The sequence below is a fragment of the Nyctereutes procyonoides genome, unplaced genomic scaffold (assembly GCF_905146905.1).
Source record: "Nyctereutes procyonoides isolate TBG_1078 unplaced genomic scaffold, NYPRO_anot_genome, whole genome shotgun sequence".
Lineage (NCBI taxonomy): Eukaryota > Metazoa > Chordata > Mammalia > Carnivora > Canidae > Nyctereutes > Nyctereutes procyonoides.
In genome coordinates this window covers 7,507,389-7,527,010 of record NW_026575136.1, presented here as the reverse complement: position 1 = coordinate 7,527,010, position 19,622 = coordinate 7,507,389, and the positions used below count along the sequence as shown (strand labels likewise).

General features: G+C 37.6%; 1 protein-coding gene across 9 annotated transcripts in view; it reads left to right on the top strand.

Annotated features, from left to right (window-relative positions):
• The window catches only part of LOC129495548 (glycosyltransferase-like domain-containing protein 1), a 388,336-nt gene that overhangs the window by 112,149 nt on the left and 256,565 nt on the right, over positions 1–19,622 (top strand). For 6 of the 9 annotated variants that reach the window (XM_055303172.1, XM_055303173.1, XM_055303176.1 and 3 more), the window contains 2 exons: positions 9,417–9,481; positions 12,622–12,825. In XM_055303172.1, coding sequence (XP_055159147.1) covers positions 12,647–12,825 — 179 coding nt within the window. In that variant the 5' untranslated portion in view covers positions 9,417–9,481; positions 12,622–12,646. The remainder of the gene's footprint in view (positions 1–9,416; positions 9,482–12,621; positions 12,826–19,622) is intronic. The other 3 variants (XM_055303177.1, XM_055303178.1, XM_055303175.1) reach the window with 1 other exon arrangement.

Below are 19,622 nucleotides of genomic sequence, written 5' to 3'. Positions count from 1 at the left end.
AATCAGTCCCTCCTTTTAACATGTGTAGCACATATGGATGATTACACAATAACAGGTTTCTACTTTTTTAATACAGACACTTTGGAGATTAAATGTGAAACTAGAAGTTCTTTTCAATTTTATTCACCTTAATTAAATATTTCCCCTTATTTCAAGACCTGTATCTAACTATTCAGGGCACAAATTAATTTTGACATTTTATTTGAACTTTAAAACTGAGTTTGCGCAATGAATGTTCCTATTCAAAACTCTAAGTACTAAAATAGTATTTTAGTTTCTAACACACTCTGTCAAAAGTGCCAGCTCTAGATTCCTTATGGATAATAAAATCTTGATCTGTTTACAATTATTTAATAATTCACATACTTTAAAAAATTAACCGGGTATTACTTTTATTTCATGCATTAGACAAGCAGTATTTGCAAAACCGAATTATAGTGTTTGTGAATAGCTCTAGCCCCATTAGTTTAACCCTTGCTGATTAGTTTTTTAAGTTTCTTTATAACAATAGTAGAATAATTTGAAAACCCTCTGCAAGCTTCTGGAGGGAGTAAGCCTTCAGTAATTGGGAAGTAGTTTGTTATTTCAAACAATTTGGCCTTCTTCCTAAAGTTAGGAAAAATTTGTAGTTTCTTTTAAGTGCAAGTTGAAACATTCGGTGAAGTTAACTTGAAGAATAAAATGAAACCTGAAGAGAAAATCAAAATCACCTACAGTTGTACCATAAATGATTATTTATGCCTACCTGTGTGCATGTGCGTTCTCTCACGTTTCTATACCCATTTCATCATATGTTTTTACGTATTCATAGCATGCAGTCATGCAAGGGTGGAAACGTTTTCCCATGCCAACAAATGTTCTTGTTACGATTTTTGATCATTGATCATTTAACTATGAAATTCCTAGTTGTTGGACATTTTGGTAGCTTTCAATTTGGGGCAAGGACTACAGTAAAGATCCTTGATAATTTCCGTGGTTAATTCTTAGAAGTAGAATTATTGCATCCAAAGACAGGCACAGTTTTTTGGGCTTTTTGTATTACATTCAAGTGTGATAGGACATTTTGATACCTCAAAGCAAATCCAGCCTCGTACATTGGTAGAGTTGATGGCAGCCTTCAGGGCTTGAGAAAGATCCTTTTAATTCACAAACTATTCTCATCCCTTCTGCAGATGGCTGAAATTTTGCCATCACCTGTTGCTCCTTTGTATCATGCAAGTACTCCTTGGAGAGGTGACATTGTGCCTGGCAGGGATTTACTCTGTGCAATGTGCAGGAGTTTATCTGGTATTTTCAATCTAGTCCTTGCAAGTTAAGTTCGGAGGTAAGGCGGGGGCAAGGGACATTAGAACAACGGACAAGAGTAACGAAGGGGGAATAAGTATTTCTTTACTCCAGTTCTACTAAGATCATTTGAGCAACTGTTATATGGAATGCAAGATATTATGTACCTAGTTTTATGAGTTTAAGTTATAATCTCTCTCTACAGTGATTGAGGCTGTTTGTTAACTGTGAATGCTAATTAATCCAGTAGAGAGACTTAACAGTCCCAGATATGGTGCATATACATGCTGGATAGAGATGCAAGGGGGAATTAATTAACTCCTAAGCAACCTTACTCTGTTTGAACACACTGTTTGCAAAGTGTGAAATTACTTCCTTAAGAGATGATGAGGATGCAGAGTATGGCTTTGGGTAGTTTGTAGAGAATATTCTGTACTGTAGGGTCCCTGCTTCATTAGACAAAATATTTATATCATTGGAATGTCTCCTTGAAAAACCAGGTGATAAAGAGATAATAGTGACAGACAAGGCCACTAAGTAGATAAAAGTCATAGTGCTTGCTCCAATCAGGAAACTTTGAGCTATTGCTACTTATCTTTTATTCAGTGGAAACTTGTGTGTCAGATGATATGGGCAAGCCTGTGCTTCCTCTGTAGAAACTATGGAGAATAGTAGACCTTCTAGAAATAATACACTGTTGCCTGTGTATGCCTTTTCTTTACTCAACAATCTCAATCCTAAATATCTTTAGGATTTAAAAATTCCAGTCTATTATTATCAGACTGACTCTTTTTCTTATAATAGTGGGTAGCTAATAATATGCCCCTTGTGATATTTAAAAATAGTGATACAGCTCTCATTACCACATCTCTTAGCCCCAGACTTACTCAGCCCTGGTCTAAACTGGGTTTCTGGGCTTTTTAAAATTTATCACTAATGATCTCTAGAATCCATCCAAGTTTTTCTAGTGTTGGCTTCTTAAACCATCAGTAAAATGTCTTAGGCCACTGGCAAATCAAAAGATTTTTGAAAAATACATGGCAGCTAGAAAAAGACTGCTGCAATGCATAAATAGAAGAAATATACTTTTAACTAATTTTACTTCTAATAAATAAATTTCTATAATTAGGTGGAACTTTGGAGATGAGAAAAGTGTCACCAAACATTTTAATTGATACGTCTTTAAGGCATGGTTTTACTGATGTGGATCTTTAAGGACAAATTCTAATACTGGCTTTCCCTCCCACTTCCTAACACCATTTAAGTGAATCTGTCATTGCAGGGTGACTTCTGCTAATATAAAGGGAGTATTAAAAATATTAAGGGTGTCTAACATCGGTTCTTTTAAAGATATCTATTTCTAGCCTTTCAGCCCTCCAGAAATTTCTCTCTCTTCTCCCAAGTGTATACCTGATACTCTTTTGCCCCCTGAGCTGTTAAGATTTTGTATTTCTTGAAAGTTGATTTCCCTCACTGATAAATAGATTGAGTTGTGAGATTATGTCCTTTTCAGTTTTCAGTGGAAGTGAGTAAATCCAGAACTTTATACTTGGTGACATTTATTTCAACCCATCAAGGGAATACCACCCATGTTTGCTTGGGTTGCAGCACTTCAAATAGGACGTGGAGAATGTTTGTGTGTTAGAGTCACCCTGCTATTCCTGTTTCAAAATTAACTGAAAATGTGATATGTGCCTCCCACTTGGAGAGGGAAACTTCTCAACAATTTTTTATTTAGTTAAGATGGATTAAGTTCTTAAGAGATGTTAGAGCGAGACTCACTAGCGCCAGTATAGTTAAGAATCTGTTAGTCATTTTATTTTAAACTCATTTGGTGTGTATATTTATAATTATCTTGCATAATCCAAGTCTGAGTTAAAATTTGGCATGGAAGCCAATGTAGGGTAGCAAGATAGTGCTTCTGACCAAGAAAAATATGCCTGTCTAATGATTAAACCGGTTGAATCCTTCCAGGTCACAGACTTGACTGTCCTTGTGTTAAATATTCTTGTAGAGTCTGGAAAGGCTACAGAAGATAGTTAGTTGCCTGTGGCTTCTAAACCCCTCAGTAGGGCTGCTGGCAGAACTATTTTCCTTAGAAGGAGGTGCGACAATTTGAATACAATCAGATGCCACCTGTTATATTTTAGGTGGTGATAGAATTTGTGCATCCAGTTCTCTCCATTAGAGTAAGTAGTAATTAGTGGTAGGAAGGGCTGATTATTTGTGGTTGATAATAATAAAGGTCTTGGACAAGTTCAAGAAATTGTCAAGGCCATTGCCGAAGAGTTTTTTGGTTTATTGAATCAACAGAGTGTTGAACACTTGCTGTTTGCTAAGGGCTAAGGGTATAGTGGAAAGCAAGCAGACCTGGTCATTGTCCTTTGGGAACTTAATATCCAGTAGAGGATATGGCTATTATATAGTCACTCATATAAATATAGCCTACAAGTGGTAAGTAGAAAGAAGTACTGCAGATTATTATATCAGGGAGACTCAGACTTTGTTTGATGGTGGCAGGACTGGATTACGAGATAGACTGAGCCTATCTCTGGCTGACCTCTTGCCTCCTACTTCAAACCATTCTTGCCAAATGAATCTTGGTTATTGTCTTTCTCCCCTCTTAGTCATTAAGGCCTATTGCCCTATGGGAAAGGTGTTAGTCTAGAGCTTAGGGGTGAAGGGTGAGAGCTGTGGGTTCAGGGAAAGGATGATTATGCAGAACTCTGGAAGGAATTACAAGAGATTAGAACAAAAGTTTTGAGTTTTATCACCCTAACTATATTCTGTATAACTATATTGTGTGGTTTATGCCACTGATGTCCTGAATTTACAAACTATTAGGAGTTATATAATTAGATATAATATGTGATACATATATTTATCATTTATACCGACATTTATATTTTACATGCATATAAATATATACTGCACTATATATAACTTACATATTAATAATTAGTAAACATTGATATTTAATCCAAAAGCTCCAAAGACTAGAAAATGGACATGCCTTTTACTTATATCCTACCAGATACCTGCAATAAAGTATAATGGAAAGATACATGACTGTAGGGTTAGAAGACCTGGGTTTAAGCCCTTGTTCTGTCATTTACTCTGTGATGCTCAAATTCTCTATTTCCTCCTCTATGAAAGAAAAGTGATTGGTCAGTGGCTCCCGCATTCCTTCCACCAATGATTCTGTGATACACCTGGGCTTTTCTACGTAGGTATCCATATCTGAATGGATGAGATAATCCAGTTTTCTCCCACTGGACTGATTTGCAGCCCATTTCAGGAAGGTAGAAGCCTTGGAGAAATGCCATCTTGAGAAAGCAAATACATTATTCATCTTGTCAAATTTTTATAAAATGAATAATTGTTGGCAGAAAGTATTTAAAAATGCCTTTTCTTCTTCCCCATTAAATAAAAGGATAATTACTAAATGTGAAATGGGATCTCCAGATTTATGGTGAGGGAATTGGCTTCTTATCCGACTTCCACTGCTAGTATTAAACTAGGATGATGATAGATCAAGCAGATTAAAAAATTGCAGGTGATTTTCAAAATTCATGGATCTCACAGATATTCATTTTCTTAGGCTGTGAAACTTGCTTTGGCCCAGAATGCAATTGCTGATTGGTGGTGTTTCTACCATTTCTTTTTATCATTATTACTTCTATTAGTAGGTTAAGATAAACTTGTATCGACATAAAAAAAATCTAGTAAAGTCTCATTTCTGTGAACAGTAAGAAAAGAGAATCAGTCTTTGAAAGATAATATAGTAAAATGTGTTTAAATATACGAGCTGCTTGATTTAGTTTAGATTTTGGGAGTAATGGGAAATCATTTGTAGTGGTACAGTGCTGCCTGATGCTCGGGACCTGTGGGCAGTGAGAGCGATGTTACTTGAAAGGCAGCATCAAGTTCCCATTTCCTCCCGATTTTTTATGGAACTCTGCAAAAACTTAGTGACATTCACAATGTGCCGGATCCTGGGAAGCTCCCAGGAAAAGACTGGCACCGTCCCTGTCCTGCGGATTTTCAAAGGCCCAGAGGGAAACAGGCCATGGAAAGATAGTAAAACAAGAACTGAGAGTGTACAGAGCAGAAGGGGGTCCTTTTTAAGAGAAGTTCAGGGAAAGGCTTTATAGAATTGGTGATTCATGAGCAGAAATTTTAAGGAAATTTCATGAGGTGAATATTAAGAGGCTGAAGGAAAAGAAGAGAGAAAGGTGTGGAATCCCAGAAGTGGAACTGCTTGAGTGTGAGCGCTCGGTATCCCCACAAGGCAGAGTCTGGGCAAGTGAGGAAAGAGAAATCACAGGGGAGAAGGAGAAGCAAGGCCATCGCGAAGAGGAAGGAAGGGCCAGAGAAGCCAGGTCTTAACAACCGTGTGTAGCGGCTTTGGGCTGTACCCACAGGTGATGGAGACCTTGAAGGTTTTTGAGCATGTCACCTCATGGTCAGATTTGCATTTTGGAAATTTCTTGTGGCTGGATTATGGCGAATGGTATGATGGGAACCAGATCGTGTGGCAGCATGGGGACCTAGTGAAAAGGGTAATGCAGTGGTCCAAATGAGTGATGAGATGGTTTTCTGGTGTAAAATTTTCTATTGATTCATAAATATACTGCTACATTTTAAAATGTCAGCAAATTGAAGATACTTTTAGCATTCAGTAGAACTGATTCATTGCTACTTTTATAGTTTGAAATTATTCATGAAATTAATAGCAATGAAAAATTGAAAGAGGATATTTTATTTGTCAGTGAAATTAAACTAGTAAACTTCTCACAAAAAATTTCATAGTTATAATTTTGCTGTATAATGTGGAATATAGCTTCACAAAAATGTAAGGCAATGAATTTGTAGTGTATACACATCTATTTACTTGGGAAAATTAGGCATATTTAATAACAAGTGAATGATGTCATAGTGTCAGTGCCTCTGAGTATTTGTTCAATTTGCATTTGATACAGTTATAACCAAGACTTTATATTAATTTAAGTCATGGAATAAGTGACTGATAGTTCTAAACAGAAAGTTAAGTCCAAAGTTGAGAAAGAATGAAATATTTGTTAGGGAAAATTAAATAGCAATGTATACATATAAGATTATGATTTTTTCAAGAGCTTGTATAAAAGGTCATAGGAAATCATATAATTGGAAAAGCACAATTGAAAATTACTTTAAACTGTGTCACAAACAGGATGGCATATAAGTCTTGTTACCAAATCTTGGTTTGGGTGCACAAATCCTTAGTTCTTCATTACCGCAACAGGAAACTAAAGTCAGAGCTGAAGAAATGAGAACACCCATAGCACTGTGAGGGCAATAAAATATTACAGAGCTACATCTCGTTCAGTATGAACCCAAGATTTTTATTTTTAGTGTTGCTATTTAATTACACACAGTAGTACATAAGTTATCATAAATGTTAGGCTGTATGTCCACAGTCAGATAATGTAGGAATGATCAGTTTTGCATTATGCATTATCTTTAATTCACACTAATGCTCAGGAATCTGATTCATTCCTTACTGTTCGCCAAACTTTCTTTAATTATGTAGAATATTGTCGGTGCCTGTAGTTTTAGGATTGGAAGGTTTGTACAGTGCATTTGATACCACATTGTATTTTAGTACTCAGAGATTACATTGAAGCTTTAGGGGTTAGGATGAATTTTCTACGCCTCTTTTTATAAAAAGTTTTTTAAAAAATAACTTTTTGGTAGGATCTGCTTATCTCTATGTCTCCCACCCTCTGACCCCCATATGATACTTGATTATAATGTGATACTTTGAGGACACTTTATTTTATCTTTTAGTAAAAATATATTTTTACTATATATTCACTCTTATTAGGTTCTGTTAGGGGAATTGATGGGCACATGTTTCAAAGCTGAAATCTTTTTATGCTTATTTTTTACTATTTAATGAGATTTCAGGTATATTTTAACAACCGGGGTTTCCCTGATGAATCATTAAAATAAGTGAGTGGGTTGGAAGGTAATACTAACTTTTCTCAGTACTGCCCTGTTTTACCCTGCTGGGTTATTGGTTGCTTTTAAAATAGAACCTGGTGTGTTGGAGTTGGTGGGTGGAGGTGCAGAAGAGAAGGGGTCAGTAAGAAAATACCAGGTAAACCTCTGATGACCTATTGGGAAGTCCTACTCAAATTTTATTTTCCCCAACTTAGAGCATTTAGTGTCTAAAAGTTCATTGTGTTTTGCTCTGCCAAGCTTAACTTTTTAAATATTGTGTATAGGCAAATAGAAAATATATTTTCAGCTATTGATTGAAGTATAAGGTATCAAGCCATGTGTGGATTAGCCTGTGGAATCAATTTCTCATGTGTGTGGGATTAAAACCGTTAAAACCATCATCACTGAAACCATACCTTCCTACAGCTAATAGCAGTAAGGTGTCTGTGGAATATATTAACACAACAATTCCTCTGATTTAAAATTATTACTTGGTATTTGGTTGGAAAATTATTTTAATATTATAAGTAACTGAATTGACATCATATATGAGGGCTAATTACACATTTCTAATGTGACTTCGGTTTAGTTTAAAAAAAATCCACATGATGTATTTATACTTAGCATATTTTTTCCAATAAATCAATGGCATATTGCAAAATTCATTCTCTATACTTTCAAAAACAAAACAAAACAAAAACAAAAAAACCCCACAAACCTACAACAGCAGTTCTCTTAGAGGAGGTACAGCAAAATGTAGTTCACTTTGAAAATGGCTCAGGGAATAAAGAAATTGGGTCAAGCTTAAAATAAATTCAGGTACAGTGACAAAAAGTTTTAATAAAAATTAAAAATATTCACAGCCTTGGTTTCAGGCTATTTTGTTCTTAGTGATCTTATCAATGCATTATTAGTTTTTAATTGAGATGACGCTAATGGCACTTTCTCATTTTGGTCAAAATGTTTATGGGAAACATCATTGAGATTTTTCACTTTGTATCCTGTTTTAATTGGTAAATATAAAGTTTTGGAAAGGCAGACAATTCTTAGATCATTTGACCTCTGGGGATCTTAAGTAGAATTTGAACTGGTTTAAAATTCCTATGTCATAGCTATCACTTTGACTTATTTATATTGCCAATTTAATGTTTAGCGTTTAACCATGTATCGTTAAATCATAGTATTGATAATGAATTAAACTTTCATAAAACTTTAATAGTATAGTAGATTCTCATTCATCTGGTGTCACTGGGGAATAAAATACGCTGAAGAAATGAGTTTTTTTTTTTTTTTTTTTTTTTTTTTAACCGAAGCTTACTGGGTTAAGCAGAAAAACTTAAAAGTTGATAAAAATTTATCTGACACACTTTGTATGCTCTTTTTGGAAGGAAGAATGGATTGGCCATTAACTTTTTTTTTTTTTTAACTTTTTCCTAACGTCATGAAATATTAACATTCTAGTGTTAAGTAGAAAGGACATGGGCTTTTTGATTAGTATTTGTTCCCTCACATAAAAAAGGTTTTTTGTTGTTTTTTTCTTTTGAAATAAATGTGACACCCCTAATTGATATACTTTCTCAGTTTTTGCGGGGGGTGCATGTGCTAATGCTTTAACAGATTGATTAACTCAGGCACCTATGTAAGACCTTTGGCTGTGTATAGGATCACCTATCCTCGGTTGGCAAACACCTGGCCACAGCCTTGGGCTGTAAAGGACACCCTCTCCTTGCTGAGGAGTAAGCATTTTCAGTGTTCAGGACTGCTGCTCCCAAGCATTCACTCCCTGGTAGCCATTGGTAGTGGTCCATGATGTCTCCATTCACCCGTGCTTGTGAGCATCTGTGGTGTCTGGGTGACCACCTGCAGTTTTTTGGGATTATTGCTAAAATGAGCAAATAGTGCATTCCCTTTAAGTTTTAACAAATTCCAGCATAACAGCAAAAATTCTCTTTAATAAAATGTTGTTTTTTTTTTTTAACCTTATGCTTGTTTGTTTCAAGCGGTGTTTTCTAAAACAAAACTCAAGCACAGTAAGAGTATTGGCACTCTTCTTTAATGTGCTATAATGGCATTTGGTTTGAATCTTATATTTAAAAATCAGCTTCCTCTCTTTTGCTTGCACCTAATTGGAATGGTCTTTCTTCCAGGTTGTGCTTTTAAGAAGACTATAGGGAAGAACGATTTTCTTCTTGCCACAAAAGTTGCAATAGAAGTAAGTAGGGGAACTGCCAGGATATGTCTGTCTCCACAAAACAAGCAGAACAAATTTCCATGAATCAAAGCCACTAAGTATAGTTTTCAGAGATGGTAAGACATAGTTACTCTCCCTAGAAAAATACCCCAAATGCAGGCACACCCATTGGCCACTAGAAAAATGCTCGAGTAAACGCTACTTCAAACCTGTACATTTCACTCTTCTTACTGAGCTATTAAAGGGGTGGAAATCTACTATAGCTATAATCTTTTTTTCCCCTTTTCTATTTTTCGACCTCCCACATGCTTGGTGTTCAGTTCTGCTTACTGAATGTCTTGAATCGACAATAGCACCTACACCTACTGCCTCCACATTGGCTTATGGTTTACAGATAACTAATGATTCAGACCCATAAGAAGAAACATCTGTAAATATATGACATTATAGGTGTTCTAGATGAATCATGAAAAAGGGCAAAGGGATGAGGAATCAGGAAATTTTTTTCCCCGTCTAATATTGATGTTGCCTTCTTTGAGGTTATATGAATGAAATATTCTTTAGAGTGGTTTAGATCACATTCTCAGGTCCTTTTTACAACAACCTTTTAAGGATATATAGGGCATATATACCCTATCATGATTAGATCAGAGGAAATAAACCAAAATAGAGATAAAAGAGATAACTGTGATGTGATCTTGTAAGCAAACTAATGTCAACTGCTTTTAGTCTGTCTCAAAACCTTTGATATAATTTTTAAAATTGCCTTATATTAGTCTCTCAGTTGACTTTCTAGAAGTTTCCATTATATGAGGGATTAAGGGCTAATTTTTTTTTTGTTGTTGTTGTTAAATTTGTCTTACTGAACAGCATTTATTAGAGGTGGTCTCCAATTGCCCTGAGAAAAGCCAAGACTGCATAGTCAGTCCCTGAGCTTACTTCTTCTCAGATACTTGGGGGGTTCTCAAATTCTTATTTGGGATACAAGCTGCTGATGAGGAATGAGTGGTACCCACTGCACTTCAAATGCGTGTGTGTATCCACTTTTACCACCTATCCTTGGTTGAGAGGGGGCCATGATTGAAAATTACTGATTTTAAAATGAAGGAAGATTTGAAGATATTCTTTCCCCTTAAGTAAAGTGATTTATACTAAAAATGGGAGGGACAAATATCTTCTTACTGTTTATAAGTCATTATCTGCAATCTTATCTTCACAATATACCTCTGACATTAGTATTGTTATCCCCATTTTAGAGAAGACGAAACTGCGTCCTACAAAGTTAGGTGACTTGGTCAAGGTCACACAGCTAGGAAATGACATTGCTGAGCTTCAGACTTGTATTTCCCTGATCCCAGAGTTCATGTTTTTTCCACCTAAGGAACACTGCTTCTTATTTTACAGATAAGTGAAATGTGTACTTGTATATTTTTCTTCAAAAATACTCATCATAAGATTCAGACATCAAGAACTAAACTTTTTTCATTCCAGTTGTATCTTTGAGAACCGTTTGACACTTTCTCCTCTGAAATGAGATTTAAGTAGGCATTGCTTTGAACCGATGAAGTACAGTTTTATTGGTGAAAAACATCATTGAGCGGCACCTGGGTGGCTCAGTTGTTTAACTGTCCAACTCTTGGTTTCAGCTCAGGTCATGATCTCAGGGTCATGAGATCGAGCTTGGCCTCAGGCTCTGCGCTCAGTGTGAGTCCACTTGAGATTCTTTGCCTCTCCCTCTCCACCTGCCCCTCCCCTTGCTCCAGCACTCTCATTCTCTCAAATAAATAAATATATATTTTTAAAAAGCATCATGGAGTTGTCGAGACTAATAATTTTATGGAACAACATTATTAAGAAAAGCGGTATGCTGTGTAATGAGTGGTGTTTACTTAAGTCATAAAGGAAAATTCAAACATCTGGAGTATTTTTTAAACAATGTAGTATTTATGTACGGAGTGATGTTTCTTCCTTACTTCTTCCAGGAAATAGCTTATAATTTTAAATGTATATGGATTTTTTTTTTTACATTCTCACATATATTTTTATTTTACTGGGCACTTTAACAAAAGCCATATTATTAAACCAAAAAGTTGCTTGATAGCTGACTCACTGGGATGAAAATTTTACCATGTCTTTAATAACAACATTACTTTATCTCTCTTTTTTATTTTTAAAAATATTTTATTTATTCATGAGAGAGACAGAGAGGCAGAGACATAGGCAGAGGGAGAAGCAGGCTCCATTCAGGGAGCCTGACGTGGGACTCGATCCTGGGTCTCCAGGATCAGGCCCTGGGCTGAAGGTGGCATTAAACTGCTGAGCCACCTGGCTGCCCTGCTTTATCTCTCTTAATGGGATTGTTGTTTAAAGAAAGGTTGTAGAAACCTTGCTGATTCATAGGCATATGGCTTTACCCCGTTTTTTTTTTTTTTTTTTTTTTTTGGGTTTTCCTTTGCAGATGGGAAATCGGCGATAGTGGGGAAGTGGTCAAGGTGTGTGCAGTGTCTCAAGAAATTGTATCGTAAGATTTTTAACATTAGACAATTGAGATTTGACTCTGAAAGTGCTTTTTTTCTAAATATGGATTCACTGGGGGCAGTGATAGCTGGTGAATTTAAAGGTGAATTAATATGAGAGTTTCAGAATCAGAGGATTTCTGAACTGTAAAGGGCCTTACAAACAAAGGGCTCTTGGAGTGGAAGTCTTAGGAGATGAGTGTAGTGACTGTCTGAGAGTAGTAGAGCTGTGGGCCAAGCCGCTTCTGTGGTTACTGAGTCAGGGTCACAGCCATTCCAACCAGGAAGTGAGTGATCACAGCAGGAGAGTGCTCTGAACTTCCTGGGGCTGGAGGAAAAAAAAAATAAAAAAAAAACCCTGAGTCATTGTGCAAGTAATCTTGGAGCAAGAAGAAAACAGAAATCAGAAAAATAAGCATCCTTTATTTCCTCTTGTTAACACAAATGTAAAAACACTGATTACAAAAGTATAAACCTTAAGTGTCATGTACTTTTTTTTTTTAAAGTGGGATGTAGCAAATTAAAAAAAATTAAGCTTCTGTAAATTATTTGCTTTCTGAGTGTCATATTTTAACTTAGTTTTTAAAAAAGCCTTATGCACACACATATACATGTGTTGGAAAAAATATTGTTTTGCTTATTTAGGATCTGTGAAGGCTTGAAAAGGCCCATGAGTCTTCTCATCATTGAGGCGTTCTATGGAGGGTCCCATAAACAGCTGGTGGATCTGCTCAAAGAAGAGTTAGAAGACTGCGTCCTTTATACCCTTCCTGCAAAGAAATGGCATTGGAGAGCGCGGACATCAGCTTTATACTTCTCCCAGAATATCCCCAGCAGCGAACGGTACAGGTAATTGGAGCCCACGTGGCATCGTCAGCCTCTTTTTACTGTACGTGTTGCAGGGACGCTGCTGGTCCCTGGCATCCGTGAGGTTTCCTGCCGCCGTGGCATGGGCCCTAAGACAACAGCAGATACTCCTGTAGACACAGCGGAGCACATTCACACTCCCAGGGCATCCGGCTGGTAGAAAAGTGGCCTCCCTTAGAACCCCTAAGCCTTTGCTCATTTGTCTTGTGATTTTATCACATGCACCTGCGTGGGCGTGGATGACAGTGATCGGCCCGCGGGGAGACTTGATCTTGGGCACGTTTTTGTTCCTGTTCCATAACCTCCGGTGTCTCTTTTAGTGACTGTGCTGTTTTAGGTTCCTTTACTGTGTCTGCTCTGTACTAGGAGCTGAGGTTGACAAGACAGATGTAGCCAAGCTCTGTGCCCTTAAAGCTTTAAAGACTCTTGAGGTAGACATGGACTTGGAAGTGCAGCGTGAGCATGAAAAGTGGGGGAGTTGATTTTGACTGTGACAAAGCGGAGGTGGCTTTAAAGCGTTGGCAACATTTGCTTAGTCTTAAAGGACGGATAGATTTGGGGGAATGCCACTCAGTTCTGAATTCTGATTATTTAGGAAGTGGGGACTAGGGGTACCTATGAGAGATTTGTCTGGGAGCCCCTAGAAAGCTGAGTGAGAAATACAGATTACATCTGATGGGAAACAAGTGGAATACTGAACACCCCTGCCTCCTTACTCTCTGTTGGCATATACTGCCTTGCACCTCCTGCTTGTTAAATAGTGGGGGATTGTTCTACTGTGTGTGTGGTGTTTTCTTTTCTTTCTTTTTTTTTAAAGATTTTATTAATTTATTTGAGAGAGAGAAAGAGAGAGTACAAGCAGAGGGGAGAGGGAGAGGCAGGTTCCCTGCTGAGCAGAGAACTGATGCAGGACTCGATCCCAGGATCCTGAGATCATGACTTGAGCTGAAGGGAGACACCCGACTGAGCAACACAGGCGCCCCTGTGTTTCATATATCTGTTCTTCTTACCATTCTGGGCCCTTCTGTGTAGGACTGCTCTGGTTTAAGCAGCACTGGGGAGTGCAGGCTGATAATTAATGGAGTTAGGGAGACAGATTGTTAGAGAAAGGGCACATCACAAGCTGCGGTGCTCACCTTGCCTTCAGCAGCCCCATCTATCTGTTGCTGTTTGTAAGGTGCAGTCACGAGGGAGACAGCTTGGGATTTAAATGTAGGTTGCTGTTTTTAGTAGTAATTTGAGGGATTCAGAGAATAACCCATTTGGTGTATGAAAACCATGGATCTTATCTGAGAATTCAGATTGTCAGGTGGAATGAATAGCCGTGCGTGTTTGAGTCACTCTGCTTGGGATTATAAAGGTAAAATGCTGTTTGGGGACATACTAAGAATTTATTTTTCCTTACATAATTTAATGTTTTGTATTCTGATATCACTAAGTGAATATTGTTGCTTATAGTACTAGAAATTTCAATGAGTGTATCAATATAAAAGTTTTAAAGGCGATGATGAGACTGTTGCTGTGTTAAAATCTGTTTATAGTTGCTTTCACGATCTCCTTTAATTGTTTTCATAGCACCAATTGCATTGTATTACTTAAGGTCAAATAATCCTGTTGACTTTATGCACATTTTCATTTAAGATTACTGTTTGAGAGAACACATTTCTACAATGACTAGGACATTGAAACGAACCATTTCCTTATCTGCTGTTAGATTTCATTTTGATTATGCAGTTTTTCAGAATGAAATCATTGTATCGCAAATATATGTGTGTTGCTAGCGTGCCTACAAACACTCCCGTGTCCAGGGCTTCTCCACTCCCTTTGAGGCCTGAAGCATTTGAGGATAAAGATCACATTGCTCTTTGAAGCAGTCTTGTTTGGGAGGTCAGTTTCTGCAAGATTGTGATGTAAAGTTTTACTCCCTGATGCCCATAACCTACAGGTCCTATCTGTGGGATCTGAGATCTTTCAAGGTCACTCATCTAAGCTGTGCAGTTAACTGCATGAATCTAATCAGACTTCACTAAGAGATATACCTCGCCATTTGAACCTACAGTTACATTTGACCAATGATAACTTATCTACTCTTTTTGAATACTTTTGGAAAAATAGCAACAGCTTGGATTCTTACACGAAGTTAAGAAATATGCTCACTCAACCCTACTTTGAAGTGCAAGAGCAATCTTTTGTTACACCAGAGAAATCTGATCTCTGAGGAGACTTTTAAAGATAGGAAGTTTTCGCTTTTCCGTTCTTGGTACACTTGGCAAATGAAATCATCACAATCCATAAAGCCACCGGTCTTACGTACTATGCAAAATTACTCTGAACAGGTAAGGACCGTGTCTGATGAGAGAGACCCTGAATGTAGGTACACACGTTACTTTTCTCAGTTTCCATACGTACAGTCATTATTGTTATAAGCTTGTTATCCAGAAAATATTTTATTACTAACAAAATAAAGGCTTTAGCCCAATTACTCAGTTTGATTCCTCTTTATCTTGACAGCTAGAAGAATGCATCACGGTTTATGTTTGGAGCCATGTAGTTTTATCATAGATTACAAAAGCTCCACAAGTTATTTTTCCCAAAAGTAGTTGGCAATGATTGGTCCATAGGTTATATTAAAATTTTGCCTTCTGAAAACCATAAAATGCAGAAATGTCTTGAGGATGGGCCTTACGTTTTGCGTTTTGAAATGTATGAGTCATTTGTCCCAAGGTTAGCGATTTGACTTTCTTAGACATACATAGACGAGGGATCAAAGATTTTTCATTCATTTTTTTTTCTTTACTGAACTGAGACAACCACTATTACCTAAAATCAGTTTTTCACTCTCAGCTGCTTACAATTATATTTTTAATTCCATCCGAGGTATTGTAGCAGATTCTGATCATTGGCCACTTAACAGCCCTTCTTCCTTGTTAACAGAATCACACTTGTCTTTGGAGTGGCTAAGTACCCAGGCCCTGGGAGTGAAGCACGATTGACCTGAGATGGTCATTATGATCTCGTTTTCTGCCCAATTTTCCCAGCTTTCCTTGCAGTTAGTGCTGGGCAGTCACTAGGTTTGGGCAAATTAGATTTAAGTGGATGACTTCTGGGGGTTCTTCCAACAAAGTTTGTTTTGTTTTGTTTTTAGTTATGAAAGGAGAAAGCCATTTTCCTTTCCTGCATTTGACAGTGGTTGTGATGTCTGCAACCATGAGGGGACAGGATGAGGGCAAAATGCCTGGGCTGCCAAAAAATGGCTGGTAGAAGGCTGGAAAGAGCCTGGATTAGACTTCCGTTTTGAGCAGTGGAGCTTCCTCCTCACCTGAAAACCCTCCATGTCTAAAACATCCAGAAATGATTCGTAAAGTGTTAATGACTTTCCTTTTAAGTCCATAACTAAACAAAGAGAGAATCCGAAGGACGATCTGGAAGTTAGACTGGCCTAGAAGCTGTGGTTACCTTGTTTTCATGAGGAGGACTGGTTAACTTAGATATGTTATGTTCTGAAATGAAATATCATGCAGCTCTGACCTGAATTAGGAAGATTTCTATGGACTCTCGTGGGAACCTGTCCAAGGCATTTGCAGTGACAGAAAGTAGGGTGCCAGACAATGTTATTAGGTATTGTCTTTGGTATAAAGAAAGGAGGTTAGAAGATACAAAACAATGGAAGAGTCGACTGGAAATGAATAAAACACATTTGTCTGAAGACCAGTGTGGCAGAGGATGTCTGTGCCCACCCATATCCCTCTGACCTTTCCCTTTCAGTGCACCCTGGCCAGCTTCCCACTGCCAGGGTTTGCAGCTCCTTGCCTGAGGGAGCAGCTGCTCTGGCAGTGCATGCGGCAGGCTGTGAGCAGCCCTCCACAAACGATCTTCACCCCTTGGATGAAATCATTCTGAAGGGTGTGCAGGAGAGAAATCATTAACAAAGATTCCTTAAAAACCCTGTAGGTCAGAAAATGTACCAGCATAATTCTACATAACTCCTGGGTCACAGAAGAAATCATAATGGGTAATAAAAAGCGGGACTGAATCATAATGAACATATTGTATATCACAATGCTGCTTGTATCTACATTGACAGCCCCAGCCACATCATCTTTAATAAATTTATTTTTATCATTTTTTAATTGTGATACGCAGGCCCTCTAAAGCTTGTGGCCCAGAGCCAGGGACCCTCTTACTTGAATCTGGGAATAGTATTGGGAAGGAAAGAATGAAAAATGGTGAAGTTGGAAGCAAATAGAAGTGGAGATGGAGAAACTAATAGTTATTTTGAGATAATAAAATAGACACAGGCCTGATTTGTTTCAAAGGCACAAATAATTTTTGGAATTATGTAGATATGGATCTGTGGATATGGCACAGATCCGTAAAAAGGGGAAATGCTCTTAATAGTTTTATGTCAGTAGATGAAACCTTAGACAAAAGAGTGAATTTCTTAGAAAAACATAACTTACAAAACCTCACTTAAAACGAAACAGAGGGGTGTCTGGGGGCTTAGTTAGTTAAATGTGTGCCTTTGGCTCCCATCCGGGCTCCCTGCTCAGCGGGGAGGCTGCTTCTCCCTCTGCCTCACTGCACACCCCCCCACTCCTGCATGCATGTGTTCTCTCTCTCTCTTTCTCTCTGTCAATAAATAAAATCTTTTAAAAAATGAAACAAAATTTGAATGGAATTATAATCATTAAAGATACTGCATTAGCTAAAAATCTGCCCACTACAAGATAGAGGCAGGGTCCCTGTGCAGGGTTGATTTGCTGCGTTGGTGCCACCCTACCTCTTTCCAAACTTGTGTTATGGGAGATTGAGGGTCTGTTTTTAGGTTTTCTGTTTCTTGTAGCCGTACGAGTCCTGACTGTTAATAAATGTTGACTATCATTATGATACCTTTTCCTTCGCACCTCAACCCCCCCCCCCTTTTTTTAATGACCAAGGAGGGGCAAGGAAAGGAAGTAGTTGGATAGGAATTAAATGGAGTGAAAGCTCAGTTGGGTCAAGCAATGCATAGAGTGAAATTAAAGTTTATGGTGATATGTGGCTGTTGATAACTCTGTTTGATTTGCCATAATCTTTAATGGTACCATCATTGTGGCCTTTCACTAAGCAGGTTCTCTTTCAAGAAATGTGTGATTTTTTTTTTTTTTAAATGAGCTCTTCCCTGTGAAACACTGAATGCAACTTTCTTTGGGAAAATGAACATTTTTAGCTAATATGAATTACTTATGTCTGTTTGTTGTTTGTAGCTAGTCCTTGTGAAAAAAGGGATGGCTAAACTAGTGGGTGTAGGGCATTAATACAGAGGTGGTTTTTAAACAATTCTTTTGTAAATTAGTAATATAATTTTTTCTTTGCTTTACAGTTATGTCTTGTTTTGAATTGTTAACCTTTTGTGAAAAATATAACTTTCTGAATAATATAAATATTCTTTTTTAAATCATGAAACATTTTTTTTTTCATGAAACATTTTTTAAAAAGATACCTTTCTGGGATTCCTGGGTGGCTCAGCGGTTAAGCGCCTGCCTTCAGCCCAGGGCGTGATCCTGGAGATCCAGGATCAAATCCCAGGTCAGGCTCACTGCATGGAACCTGCTTCTCCCTCTGCCTGTGTCTCTGCCTCTCTCTCATGAATAAATAAATAAAATCTAAAAAATAAAAAATAAAAAATAAAAAACTAAAAGATACCTTTCTGAATAATTTAATGTTATTTTCTTTTTTTTAAAGATTTTTTTTAAATTTATTCATGAGAGACACAGAGAGAGAGAAGCAGGCAGAGACACAGGCAGAGGGAGAAGCAGGCTCCATGCAAGGAGCCCAATGTGGGACTCCATCCCAGAATCACACCCTCAGCTGAAGGCAGATGCTTAACCACTGAGCCACCCAGGGATCCCTGAATAATTTAATTATTTTCATTACAAAAACACCTCTTTATTAGTGTGTGACATACTTAGGAGTATAAAAGTAAACGATGACTAATAAGAATTTGTAGGTGAGTGAATTTATAGGTAGGTTTGGTTTAGATAGGGCAGTCATTTTATATCTCTGTAGTAACCAGAACAGGATTTGATGGGATTAAGTAATAGTAATAATAGCTAACATATTGGACACTTATCCTGAGATGGATATTCTACAATCCTGGAAGCTCGACAGGGTTTTCCTGGTTTTATGGAAGAGGAAACTGAGGCTTAGAAAGTCAAGATATTTGCACTGGATTACACAGCCAGTTAGAGGTGAATATGTGGTCGATCTCAAGTCTGGCCACTGCAGAGGCCATACAATATTCTTTATAAGCCCATGCTCTTCACTACTATGCTATCGTAATTCCCTCCCCAGGCAGGATAAAATAATGAATAAAATTAAAATTAAATCTGAGTACCTCTTGATTAAAAGTATATGACTAAATTTTACTATTAGAAGAGGGTGTAATGTTTCTCCTGGTTTTGAGAAGTATTATTTTTAAAAAATATTGTATTTATTTATTCATGAGAGACACAGAGAGAGAGAGAGGCAGAGACACGGGCAGAGGGGGAAGCAGGCGAGCCCGACGTGGGACTCGATCCTGGGACTCCAGGATCAAGCCCTGGACGGAAGGGAGGTGCTCAACCTCTGAGCCACCCAGGCGTCCCTTGAGAAGTATTAAAGTTCTCGAATCTTGTTGGAGACTGGAGGTTGCAAACCAGGAACCTTCCTAGGTCCGTGACTCTGTGATGTTCTCATTTTTCCTCAGGGCATTTGCTCTTTAGGTTTTGGGCATAGAAATTATAAGTCATTTGAATTGC